This window comes from Condylura cristata, unplaced genomic scaffold (assembly GCF_000260355.1).
Source record: "Condylura cristata isolate star-nosed mole 26May11 unplaced genomic scaffold, ConCri1.0 scaffold00007, whole genome shotgun sequence".
Taxonomy (NCBI): Eukaryota; Metazoa; Chordata; class Mammalia; order Eulipotyphla; family Talpidae; genus Condylura; species Condylura cristata.
In genome coordinates this window covers 26254124-26267491 of record NW_004567108.1, presented here as the reverse complement: position 1 = coordinate 26267491, position 13368 = coordinate 26254124, and the positions used below count along the sequence as shown (strand labels likewise).

General features: G+C 36.1%; 1 protein-coding gene across 1 annotated transcript in view; it reads left to right on the top strand.

Annotated features, from left to right (window-relative positions):
• The window catches only part of ADGRV1 (adhesion G protein-coupled receptor V1), a 402490-nt gene that overhangs the window by 374424 nt on the left and 14698 nt on the right, over positions 1-13368 (top strand). Inside the window, exon 86 of the mRNA XM_004678139.1 lies at positions 12451-12642. Within this exon, the coding sequence (XP_004678196.1) occupies positions 12451-12642 (192 nt within the window). The remainder of the gene's footprint in view (positions 1-12450; positions 12643-13368) is intronic.

Sequence of the window (13368 nt, the reverse complement as noted above, 5' to 3'; positions counted from 1 at the left end):
TAATATGCCATTGCGAATGTATACCTCATCTTCTTGATCCAGTCGTCTGTTTTTGGGCATTTGGGTTGATTCCACATCTTCCCTTTCGTAAGTAGGGTAGCAATAAACATAAGGGTGCTGATATCCTTTTGAATTATTGCTTTTATGTCCTTTGGGTAAATAGCTAGGAGTGGAATTGCTGGATCGTATGGTAGCTCTATTTTTAGTAGACTGAACACTCAGCGATTTTTAAAAGAATAGAATAAAACATTTTATTGAACAAAGAATATTTGGAAGAGCATTGCCAATGTTGTTAAGCCAGTTTTTGAACCATCTTCCACTTCACTGATTTTTCCCTTCAGCAGTGAACTGAAGCTTAAAGTGCAGAGAAGCGCTGAGGATACTGAACCCTATGAGTGGGAGTGAAATACTCCAGAGAAAGAGTTTAACCTGTCTGTTCACTGCCTAGTGGAGCCAACAGTGCTCTGCTAGGTGGCTGCTCAGCTACTAAACAATAAACTCAAAGACGGACTTTATGGTATAGGAGAGAACTTAAGTTGCAAACCATTTTCATAAAAGACGTATTAGAATCTGGGTATTAGGATAAATTCCATGGCTCTGCTATATCAAACGGAGTGATTTTCACAATGCTGGGCCCTTATTGAGCCATATCTAGCCCTACTAAATATCCATATAATTCAATGGCATTGATGTTTGATTGAAAAGGGGTGAAATCAATAAAAAATACTGAAACAAGAAGCTTAGCCAGGAATCCCAGCAAGCCAGAAGTATCCCAAGAGTCAAGGTTACCCTAGCTGCTGCACAACTATAAATCTAACGTTAGCTCTTACTAATAATATATATGTATATATATGCTCACTATGAAAACAGATTGGAGAAAATAAAATATCTCTAGAAATTGTAGTTTTTAAGAAAGGTCATATTCAAGATACATGGTTATTTCTGAGTGTTAAAATTTGGTATAAATTTGAGTGGGGGGGCTGTTTGACTTCTCTATATTTGCCTCTTTTTTTTTTGAAAGAACACTGGTTTATAGCACTATATATGATTCAGAAGTATGGGCTCCCACAACTTCAAGCATACATTTTTTTTTCTACTGTTTGCTAATCAATCAGTTATTCAATAGAGCATTCCTGGAGAAATCCTGGTATTCTTATTTCACTATTTAGAAAGTTGTAACAAACATGTATTAAGGAATTTGTCTCTACTTAGCAACTCCTTAATCATCAGAAAAAAAATGTATTTCAAAAATAACAAATAACATTTTGACAATTTATATTCTGGTTCTTAATATCTGGAATGGTTATTGAATTTTATTTCGATGCTATTTTATCTCAGATTTATAAATGAAAAAATTCCCAGAAGTAGGATCTCTCTAAGAGTCTGTATCTGCTGGGGAGATGCCAGAGAATTCCCAGCTTGGCCAGTTGTGGTCAGCATATGATTTACACCTGTATGTTGTTCCAGCACAACAAAGCACAGGATGTTGAGTTCCACATTTTTATAAAAATCCACACAGACTATTTTATAAAAATCCACACAGACTCATCCAAGACTATTTCTAAAACCAGGCCAGTTTGGGTCCTCTTTGATATTTGATTAACCATATTACAATGAAAAATTCTTAGAAGTTTACTAGACTTGTTTTCCTTCTGAAAAGCAATATGAAAGAGAGTCAGTAGCCGTGACTGCCTGCCTACCTGCCTCCCTGCTCTTAGCAGTCTGTGAAATAGACATACCAAATGTGGGCATCTCCAGAAGGACTCTGATTTGAGAAGCATAAAACTGTTAGAATGTCATGTTCACGTTAATCCATGTGAAATAAGCAATGTTCAGTCAGTAATTCAATTGGAACACTTATTAAGTGTTCAATTTAAACAAAGTGAATTTTGTGTTGTATAGTCTTTTTCTCTGAATAATGAAAAAAGTTTGTGGCATGGAAGCAGGTAAACACTCCCACCAAATGCTAACATGTAGTTATCAGACGCGTGGCTCTTAATGTCACAAGTCAGATTATTCCCATCATTTAAGGGTACCATTTTCTTGATGGTAAAGTACATTATGTATTTCAGTCTATTCCTACCACCCTTTCTATGGTAATTGTGTTTTTCCCAAAGACATCTGCTACTTCTGAAATGAACAAATGTCTCCTTTTCCCTGTACTTGATGTCTGTTTTCTGACAATCCATTCTTCTGGAACAGAATCTTCTGGAACAGAGTCTTCCCTTGGCTTTCCTGATACAGTTGTTGTAGCGGGCCTCTTATCTGACCTGTCTGACCAGTGAGTTGTTCCTTGTTTACTTCACTGGTTCCTCTTCCTGTCCGTGTGCTCCAGCTGTGTTTAATCCTGAGCACTCAGCTTTTACCTCTGCCACAGCTAGCTGTCTTCCACACTTGCGTGGCAAACCTTGCTTTCACTCCTAATTACCAGTCTAGTGCTTAAAATCTTTTAATGTTTTCACTATAACATATGTGAAATTTTAGTGATTTAAAGATTCTGTCTTCTCTCTTGCTTGTTTGGTTTAGTTTGGCTTGGTTTTTAGCTCTGAGTCATCCAATCACCTTAAAATTTGCTAAAGTTTTAAGGCCTTTACCAAGTTTTAAGGCCTTATTTTTAAAATGACAATTGAAAGGTTGTGTATCAGAATTTCAAAGTACTTACAGACTTAAGAATGGTTTTGAAATATATAAATACTGGAAAATTGAGAAGAGAATCTTTTATAACATGAAAATTATAGTTTCAGTGTACTTCTGACAGAAACCTTATATCCTAATAGTAAAATACTTACTGTGACACTTTTCAGAGAAATTTGCTGACCCTCGGCTTAACAGATTAGTGATCAATCTACTAGAACAACAATTCAAAACTTTAGTTTATTCTTAAGGTTTTAGTAAAACAGGTGATTACACAGCCATGAAACCACAGTCAAGATACATATTTCCATCATACCCCAAAGATTCCCCAGACCCATACGTAAACCATTCCTCTTTCTGCTCCTACAGGCATGCACACACGCATACACACACATACATATATAAATTTGTATTCTGTTCCTTCATATAAATATCTGTCCCTGTATATAAATTTGTATTCCCTGTATTTTTTGTATAAAGAATGATGCACTAAGTACTTTTCTTATATATATAGTAGCTTATTTTTACATCATTTTGTGTATTTTTCCATCTCAGTTGTAATCCCCTTGGGCTTCTCATCACCAAATCATCCATGTGCCATCACCATAGTCCAGTGCATTTCCCTCCCCGCACTGTTTTTGATTCCATTCCCCACTCCATCCCGATAAAATGTCTCTGGTCTATAGCTGTTCATTATTGTTATTATTATTTTCCCACCTGGTCCATTATACTCCTGCTATGTGTGAAACCATCCAGTGTTTTTCCTTTTCTTTCTGGCTTATTTCACAACGCATGATCTTCTCCAGCTCTATCCATGTTGCTGCAAAAAGCATGTGTTTATTTTATTTTATTTTATTTTATTTTATTTGGTTGCTGAGTAATATCCCATTGTGTATATGTACCACATCTTTTTAATCCAGTCATCCACTTTTAGGCGTTTGGGCTGTTTCCATGTCTTTCCAATTGTAAATAAGGCAGCAGTAAATATGGGGTGGCACTAAGTATGTTTTATGTCTGACTCTTTTGTTTTACCCAGAATATACTTATTTTGTGGTTCATTTCTATTATTGTGTATGTCAGTAATTTATCCTTTTAACTCTTTTTCTCCCCAGCTTTACTACGGTAAAATTAACACATAACTTGTAAGCTGCTTAAAGCTTACATGGTGATGAGTTGACATACATATACTTATTCAGAGTGGGCCAGTTTTTCCCATAACCATGGTTGCTGGATACTCCAGAAACATTTTACTGGTAGCCAAAACTAAAAATACATTTTTGACTCAATTTCCTGTACATGAGAACCACTCTGAATGGCATGGAACCAATTCACGTTGTGAGTGCTTTATCGCTGTTACTACTGTTATTGACATCATCATCCATGTTATTTCTTCAGTCCACAGACTAGTTGTGGACTGTGCCTATGGAAATTTCTTAGAATAAACCAGTAGAGGTTTCAAATTGCTGAAACAAAATGACTTCTAATAAGATTTACAATGAATAAATAGTCATAAGTTTGCTCTTTTTATAATTTTAGGTAATAGTTTTTTTCTCATTCAAAGTTTATTCTACCTTGAGTCACTTCTCAACTTTTTATTCAATCCTGAAAAAAATATTCTGAGATTCCAAATCTCTCTTATTTAATTTCATCTAAGTACTACTATGACCACTTCTACTCGTTCTTCCCTACCCATCACTTACCATTCAACTTAATTTGTATTTCTGAAATTTTTCTGATCTAGGAACTCTCAGAATGGGATTGTGCTCTTGTAACTAAGAATGACTTACTTTGTGATTCCTTTTATCTTTTTGTAATAATCTAATTCTTGATAAATAGTATCAGAACTGATTAGCACTCTGTGCTTGAAAATTTAACAAAAGCCTGAAGAATATTGAGAGTCACTGAGACCAAGGTTCAAGGGAAAAGGCTGAAGGAACAAGGATCCTATCATCATCTGAAGATGAGAAGCTGAGGCGTGACCTAGTAATCATTTGATCATGAGCATTTATCATGAAGAAGACTGAACAAATATTTCTTGTGTCAGTGATGCACAGAGAAATATGTTCTTAAGTTACAGAAAGAAACCTTGATTATATAAAAGAAAAAAAATATTGTCTTTCTCTAGATATTACTTAAAACCTATAGAATTCTTCCAGGGGGTTACAAAATTTATTTTTTTAAGATTTATTTATTTATTCATACAGAACTGGGGTACAGGTCAGAGGTGCAGGGGGTAAGAGGATTCATCAAAGACAGAGTGGGGAGCAGAACAGGCAGATCGACAAAGTACACAACTGAGGGGAGCAGTGGGCGTGTCAGGAGAGGTCTGCCATACCTTGTGAGTCACCTCCCTGGCCAGGGATCGAACTCATGCTGCAGTGGCTATGGCTTTAACCCATTGCACCACCAGGGAGGGCCTGGCTTACAAAATTTAGAATAGACATCTCTGTAAGCTCAAACCCTAAAAACGGAGGCCAGCTCCACAGATTTTTAGTCATAGGTGTGGCTGAGGTTTTTGGTCATAGATACAACTGAGGCCAGCAGACTAAGCTAGCCAAACTTGTATCGATTCTACTCACTTCAAATAGTATCCCTTAAATTTTTAGTAGTAAGTTTTAGACAAACTTGACAAAGGTCCTGGTAAACACTAGGTAATTCCCTATCCCATCCAAATATTTTTAAAGTATTTGAACAACAATCATTCACATGACATTCTTAACATTTTAGTTGTGTTTCCCAACTGATAGTTACCACAATTAACTCACTTGTTTCTTTTCCTTTATAGTTAATAAACATGCTAGAATGTAGATGCTCATGATAAATAAGAACACTAACAAGACTTAAACTGTGAAAAATAAGAATTTTAAAAATGAAGTAAATGAAAGATGAGATTCCTACTTTTCTCTCACCTGAAAAATTGTACAAATACAGAAATACCATATTGATCTTTACAATTCTTGTCATTGGCATGAAGTCTATTGTCGATGCTGTTCAGTCTCTGGCGATGCAAAACAACAGTAGGTCAGCAGCCCAGGAGTTGTGTGAAGCCAGAAACCAAACATCACAGAGACTTTCCTAGGGTGTCTGCCAAGAGGAGAGCAAAAGCAGAAAGCTGTGAAGCCCTTTGAGGAAAAATAGCCACATGAAGGAACAGCAGCAGCGTGAAAACCAAAGTCAGCAAAGGAGCCAGAGACAGCCAGGGCTGGTCATCTGGGGGCCCAGCACCATTGGAGCTCCCATCAGGGTTCACTGACCTAGAAGCATAGACCGAACCAGGAATGCATCCTCCTCCCCCAAGAGAGACTTTCTTAAAAAAAAAAAAAAAAAAAAAAAGATTTATTTACTTATGCATACAGAACTGGGTACAGACCAGAGATGCAAGGACAGTGAGGGGATTCACCAGAGACAGAGTGGGGAGCAGAACAGGTAGACTGACAAAGTACACTGCTGAGGGGAGCAGCAAGTGAGACAGGAGAGCTCTCCCCTGCCAGGTAGGTCGCCTCCCTGACCAGGGATCAAACTCGGGCTGAAGCAGCTGCAGCTAGCTTCATAGTGCTGTGCTTTTTTTTAACTCATTGCACCATCAGGGAGAGCCCCAACTCATGTTGACATGAGTAACAAACATATGGTTCAGAAAGCATTCGCTGAAACCAAAGTTTTATTGAGTAACTACTGGGTTATAACTATGTATGTAATATAGTACTGTATATATGGTATAGTATATACTAAATGTGTGTGTGTGTGTGTGTGTGTAAAGAAAGAAAGAGAGAGAGAGGGAGAGTAACGAACTACAAGAGAGAATTAAGGGAGGAGGGAAGAAAACCGACATGCCACATAAATCTGTTCCCCCCCGCATCCTACAGTTTCCCACTGATGAAGTTTTAAAACAAATATTTAACAAACATTTCTTAAGCCCTCGCTGCCTGCCAGGGACTAAACTACAAACTAAAAAATACCACCTAGCACCTGCTTTCTACAAAGGTACAGTTGAATGGGTTATTCCTTTCTTTATCCCAAATTTGCAGTTTCGAACTGCAGAAAGCCTAATTTCAATGAAGAATTGATTTCTCTCCATCCCTTATCCTGCACGGTTTTGTATTCTTTCTTAGGTCTGTTCCTTGCAAAATAGCTAGTTTGCATAATGCACTTAACATAGATCTGGAGGTTTTGAAATTTCATACTCAAAAAATACTCCCTTTATATTAACATCTTTATATTTTGAGTTTTTTTAATATGAAAAAGAAAAGGATAAGTTGTCCATGTTCTCATTATATAAAATTAATCATTACTAATATACTAAAAAATTTACATGGACTAAAACATTATTTAGAGGAAAACATGTTAAGTAATATTTATTACTTAACAGGGAATTGAAACAATAAAAGTATTAAGGTTAAAACTTTTGAATTTTTAAAATCAAAGTTCCTCCATAAGTAAACATCGCTAATAAGTAACCATAATAGAAACATTAATGGCCCCAAAGAAGTTTCCAAATGTGATGGCAGAGCAAAGATCAAAAATAGAGAACCCAAAGCAAAGAAAATCACACTTAGGCCTAAATCATAACCCATAAAAATATGAACAGTGAATCGTGAGAGCAACATGGGGAAGTGAAGAAAATACTGAATACAAGAAAATGTTGGCAAAATGAGCACTATTCTCATCAAAAATTTTGAAAACCAGAAAGGAATAAAAAAGCTTCTTTAAAATCCCCCAAGAAACAAACTCACATTAATAAAAATAAAGCTTCTTACCCTGAAATTTCCTTGGTGAACATATCCCTCTAAAAGGAAGGTAGGATAGAGACATTTACAGAAAAATAAAAGTGCACACAATTTTCCAACAAACAACAAATCTGAACTATGGGAAATAGCATCTGTAGGCTAAAGGGGAAAAAATGATAAGAGAAATCAGAGACATGTAGTTCTATAGAAAGGAATGAGGAACACCAGAAAGAGTAAGTCATTAAATATAAATGGTCATGAGAGTTATTCCTACTTTATACACATCATTGTCTTCTTATAGATCATTGACTGTTTTAAAGTAAAAATAATAACTTACCTGACAATCATTCCAGACATTTTTCTGGCAAAAATAATTGTGATTGGAAGAATAATTATATATTTTAAACAGGTGACCACCTAATAGTCAATATAATACACAAAATTTTATTTCAATTCACATGAATTTGTCACAAGAAAAACTAAAACAGAAGAGAAAGAATTATTGAATTCCCAAAAATGATTTAATATACCAAAAGGTATTCTAAATCCACAAGAGAAATAAAAGATCTCTCTTAAATTAAGAAAATAAATTATAATCACCATTAAAGATTGGGATCACAATACTTTATACAACTTGTTTTTTCAATTTTATGGTATTAAATCAGTGTGCTGTAAAAGATAATAAAGTCTTCAGTATTCAGATGTCTCCCATCTCTACTTCTCATAACCTTAGGATTTTTATTTAGTTATCATGTTGTCCAAATACTGAATGTTGTCCAAATACTGAATGTTTACATTTGCCTCTCTAGTCCTCCTGTGTCTAAATGCAAAGATAAAGGTCCTTCTTCCATCTTTGTTAATGAGCTCAGTTATTTTCTCTGTGTGGACAATTCTTCTCTTTATTCAGACTGCATTATGTAGTTTACTGCTATCAACAGATTTAGTTCTTTCCTTTTTTTTTTTCCAGAAAACTTCTTGTACTGATAGTGTCTCTTTTTATTCATCTTCAGTTACATCATTGGAATCCATATTTTAATGATAGCAATTACCAGTCTTTCAGTACTTTTCCTACTAACTTGTTTAATTTCTTTAATGTGTCTTTTATATCTTCACTCACTGGAATTTTATGTTAGAAAAACCTCTTCCTTTATTTGCAGATTCTTTCTATTTCAGTGTGCCCCATCTGTAGTCATCTGTAGTCAATTCCTGCTTCCGATAACAGTTATTTATCTCAAATCTCTCAGGCAGTGAGATTTGTGATGTCTGAGACCAAAACCTCATTGTAATTCTGCACCTCTGATTTCCTCAACTGTTAAGCATTGGCTCCACTATAAAGTTTGTATTTTACTGTCTGGGCTGATTCAATTTTTTTTTTAAATGACACTTTAGGCACCATCACCTGCATGTTTTTCTCAATTTTCATTGATCAAGATTCTCTGCCAGAATATAAGGCAAATATTAAAAATATAGCTCATGTGGAGTCAGTTGTCAAGTTGTTCAACTCAATAATTTTTTCTTAGAGATTAATTTCTATATGGGTGTGCTCATGCTTGTTGGTGGAAGACATAAATTCTCTAACACTAAGTCCAATTGGGTGCAGGTCAAGCATGAAAAAAAATAGTACACTGATATTTCACTTTACTTATTTTAAATTTTTATTTATATACAATTAAAAGAATGGGTCCAGGGCAGTTGCTACCTGGGTTCATTTCATGCATTTGGCATTAGAACCACTTTCCTGTAACCTTGAGCAAGTGACAGATGGGAGAGATGGACAAAGAGGACTGCTGACCAACACAGCTTGTATGCAGTTACAGCTTGAAGTTCTGAATTTTACATGCTTCTTGCGTCTTTTTTCATAAGTGCTGCAAAGCTTACCTCAGCCTAGTTGAGGTTTTATCTTTGTCCTCAGGCCAACGCCTTCAGGTTCCAAATGAGAGCTCAGCATCAGTGAGAATTGCGCTGAGACTTCACTGCCTTCAGAAACATGCAGCTTAGTCAACTTCCTGTTTTACCATTTCCCTGTCACCACTAATTTAATTTGTCAAGTGAATTGTGGACTCTTTCCCACCAAATGTGGAACTGATAGAAATTTTTGAGGTAAAAAGCCCAAAACTCTTCTACTTACCTTATTCCTTGATGCCAAGAACATTTATTAGACCATTGTGGTCTCATTTGTGACTCAGTGAACATTTGCTAATAACCTTAAACTCCTACATCAAAAGAAATATAAAATTAGTCATAGTGGCATAGGCAATTCAGATACAATCTAGTAAAGATTTTTGAAAGTATTTTTCAAAAATACTTTGCTACAAATAACCAAAATAGCAATGCACAGGGAGAATGCCTACTTTTATTAGCATCACTAGGTAAAGAACAAATGGATTATATATCCTAAAACATTTCGTGTGTGTGTGTGCGTATATATATATATATATATACAGATATATATGTATATATATATATACATACATATATATACATATATATAAACAATTAACCTATGATTTTATAGCATGTCCTTGATTTTTCTTTGTGAAAACAGAGGCAGGAGCCAGATGCTCTCTTTCTGGCAGCTCGAGTCTGGAGGTGTACATAGTGGTGCAGCATAGTGCATTGAATAAGTGTAATTTTAGAGACTCTTAAAATTCTAGCACAGAAAGGCATACAAACGAAAGCCTGAGATTAAATTGCAGTGTTTGGAATACAAACTTGCTTGTCTCTGAAGTCAGGGAAGTCAGCCTCTGAAGTCAGCCTAGACCTTGGGATAAGGAATGTTCCTTTTCTCCATTTGCCCAGCCTGGAATGGACACAGGCAAATGCCATAGAGTCTGCATTTTAAAATATCCTTTCTTTCCATTTTCATAGTGTTTATGTTTTCTGGAGCATAGCTAATGCAAAGTATTTACTGTTCATGTAAATTTATTTTTAAGAAAAAAAAAACATGTAGTTTTCACATGTGAGCTATTTTCAGCAGACAATTTCTTTCCCCAAGCACAGAAGACTACATGTAAGAACAAATAAGAGAATATGCTGTCTGCACAAGTGAGTCCTTAGAGGCAGATTTTTAGAGCATGACTTTTGTTTCCTGATCTAGCTTTTGCCCTATTACTTGATAACACTTAAAGAAATTCTGACATAAATCTTAACATTCTCACAGTATTTAAGACTGACAGTTTAATTCTTTTCCTGTTTGGCCAGTTACTATGGGTGATGTGATTAATTCATACCCATGTGAAAAATTTACACCAGAAAAATTTGGGTTGTGCATGTGTGTTTTTAGGAAGATTCATTTCTGCTAATGGTCGCAACATCATTGCAGGTGAAACTAATTCATTCACTTTACATACTGTGGAGTATTATTGTTTTCTCCAAAAGTCAATAACCCTAATTCATAAGGAAATAAATGTTTCTGTTATTAATTTTATATCATTATTAGAGTAATTAAATTTAAATTTTTTAGCAGATAAACCAGTGATTTTAAAACATAGCTGTTAGTTAGAGTGGGAATCCAATTCAGGAAGAGGTCAGTCTAGCCAAGACTGATTTGCAGCAGTCTTGCAGAAAAGGCAGTAAAGATCAAATGCTAGCATTCTATTCTCTAATTTCATTTTATAGGTTGTAATTCTTAGACCCTGACTATTTTTAATAGATTTTTTACTATTTATACTGACTTGAAATAGTCCACAGTGTATTATTTTCTTTATATAGCTTCTATACTCCTAGAAAAGTTAGTAACCAATAAAGACTGCAAATTTCACAAAATGAAGGTACTTATTTTCATTTGAAACAAAAACTTGGAATTTCTTAATACATTGTATGCCTTGATTTTACTTTGTAGATTAAGGAATTCTATTAACAAAGGGGATTCTTACTTGCTTCCCATACTTAAAAAATAGGATTAATAGACACAAAGGGTGCAATTTAACTCATTTTACTGGCTGAGTGAAAAGGTCAAAATTACCAAGTTTTACAGAAGCACTATTAGACATTTATAGTGGCTCCCTTGTGGAATCCTTAAAGGAAAACCAGTGTGGGCAATGCCGCAAACACAAACACGAAATTGCACTGCCATCTGTGACAGAAGCAGAGCACTTGTCGTTTCGCTTGGTTGAAAAAGAATTCAGAGGTCTAACAGATCTTTACAAATGCTCAAGATAGCCGCCCTCCCTGGTGGCAGAGCAGGTTAAAGCGCAGCACCAAGAAGCTAAAGCCACTTCACAATGCCCACCTGGGAGGTGATCCACATGGCACAGGTGACCCACAAGGTGCAGCAGACCTCTCCTGATCTGCCCGCTGCTCCCTTCAGCAGTGTACTAAATGAGTCGGCCTGTTCTGCTCCCCACTCTGTCTCTGGTGAATCCTCTCATCACCCCTACACCTCTGGCCTGTACCCCAGTTCTGTATGCATAAATAAATAAATCTTTAAAAAAAACACACAAATGTTCAAGATAGCTTTGTTCTCACATAGTACTTACTTACTTTTTAAAAAGCAAAGCATTCTATGAATATTAAGTAATCCACAGAACTCCTCTTAGTCCCTACCAGTGATTTTGTTTTCAAAAATCACTGAATAGCTGAGATATGTAAACAAAATCAGAAGGCTCATGAAGTGCTGCCTTCTAGAAATCTACAAGGTTGTTGGGCCATTAGTACCTCAGTTCTGCCATTTTGCTAAGGGGAAAAAGGGAGAATAAATGAGATAGATGGCGAAAGACTGGTTTTTTAGAAAGCAACATGTTTGCACTAAAAGATAGCTGATCAGACAGACCTCTGCAATTTGTGTGTGTGTGTGTGTGTGTGTGTGTGTGTATAAAGCGACATTCCAGAATTACTTATATTCTAACCAAGAGAACCAGTGATTTGTTAGTGGGAGGACAACTTTCTCAAATGGTGTTGAAAAAATGTTTTGTGACATTTGGAAGTTTCAGTGGTCTCTTGCTAGTCCTCTACCAGGTCTTATAATTTTCAATTTCTGGCAGGATTTGGAGAACACCTGTGGAAAAGCAGCCATGCTTACTTATAACCATGTTTACTCTTCAGCTAGGACAGCAGTACTCCTTTAACCTCCTGGTGTTCCTTTTTTCCACAGGGACTTTACGTTTTTGTGGTTTATTTCATTCTCCACAACCAGACCTGTTGCCCCATGAAGGCCAGCTACACAGTGGAAATGAATGGGCACCCAGGACCCAGCACAGCGTTCTTCACACCGGGGAGTGGCATGCCGCCTGCTGGAGAGGAGATCAGCAAGTCCACCCAGAATCTCATTGGAGCTATGGAGGAGGTGCAGTCTTCTCAGTTTCTCTTTATCACACACATTTCAGAAACTGTACAGTACGAGGTGACTTTCAGATCCTTTCCCTACTGATGTCCTCAGTGGCATTTGATTTGCTGTGCTGTCACACCTACTTTCTAATTCCTTTTCGCCCCAGCTCTGTGAGCTCTACCAACCAATAGTGTATAGTGGGAAATCATACAATTTGATAAAGCAGTGACTGAGACTGCTTCAGGACTGTTTTTCTTTAGAATACTTCCAGAACTCTTCTTCCAAATCACTAGGTCAATCGAAAAAAAACTCTCAGTAAATATGAAATAAGCCAAAGCTCTTTTAATTTGACTACCAAAAAATATTTTAGGAAAAGTCTCATAAGATTGTTTCAGAAAATCTAGCTAGGATATGTCCTCTCTAAACTACTACACATTGACTTTGCTTTCTCACTACATCATCCTGGACTCCTATAGCTCAGTCACGTCACCACCAACGTAACAGAAGTGCTTCCCTCAACTCTAGGATGATTGGCCACATTTTAAAATATCCCTGAAAGAGATGGTAAGGCTTGTCCTTGACAGTTTCTGTAGTGTCTGAGATTTACTTTTCTACTGTACATAGATCATGTGCCCTCTCTGTATTGAAGAGCTAAGAGGAATAGTATTTATTTATATTTGCATTCTAAAGAAATGTCAGGAAATCAAAGTACATCTGTCTAGGAAAGAATATAGATGATCGATA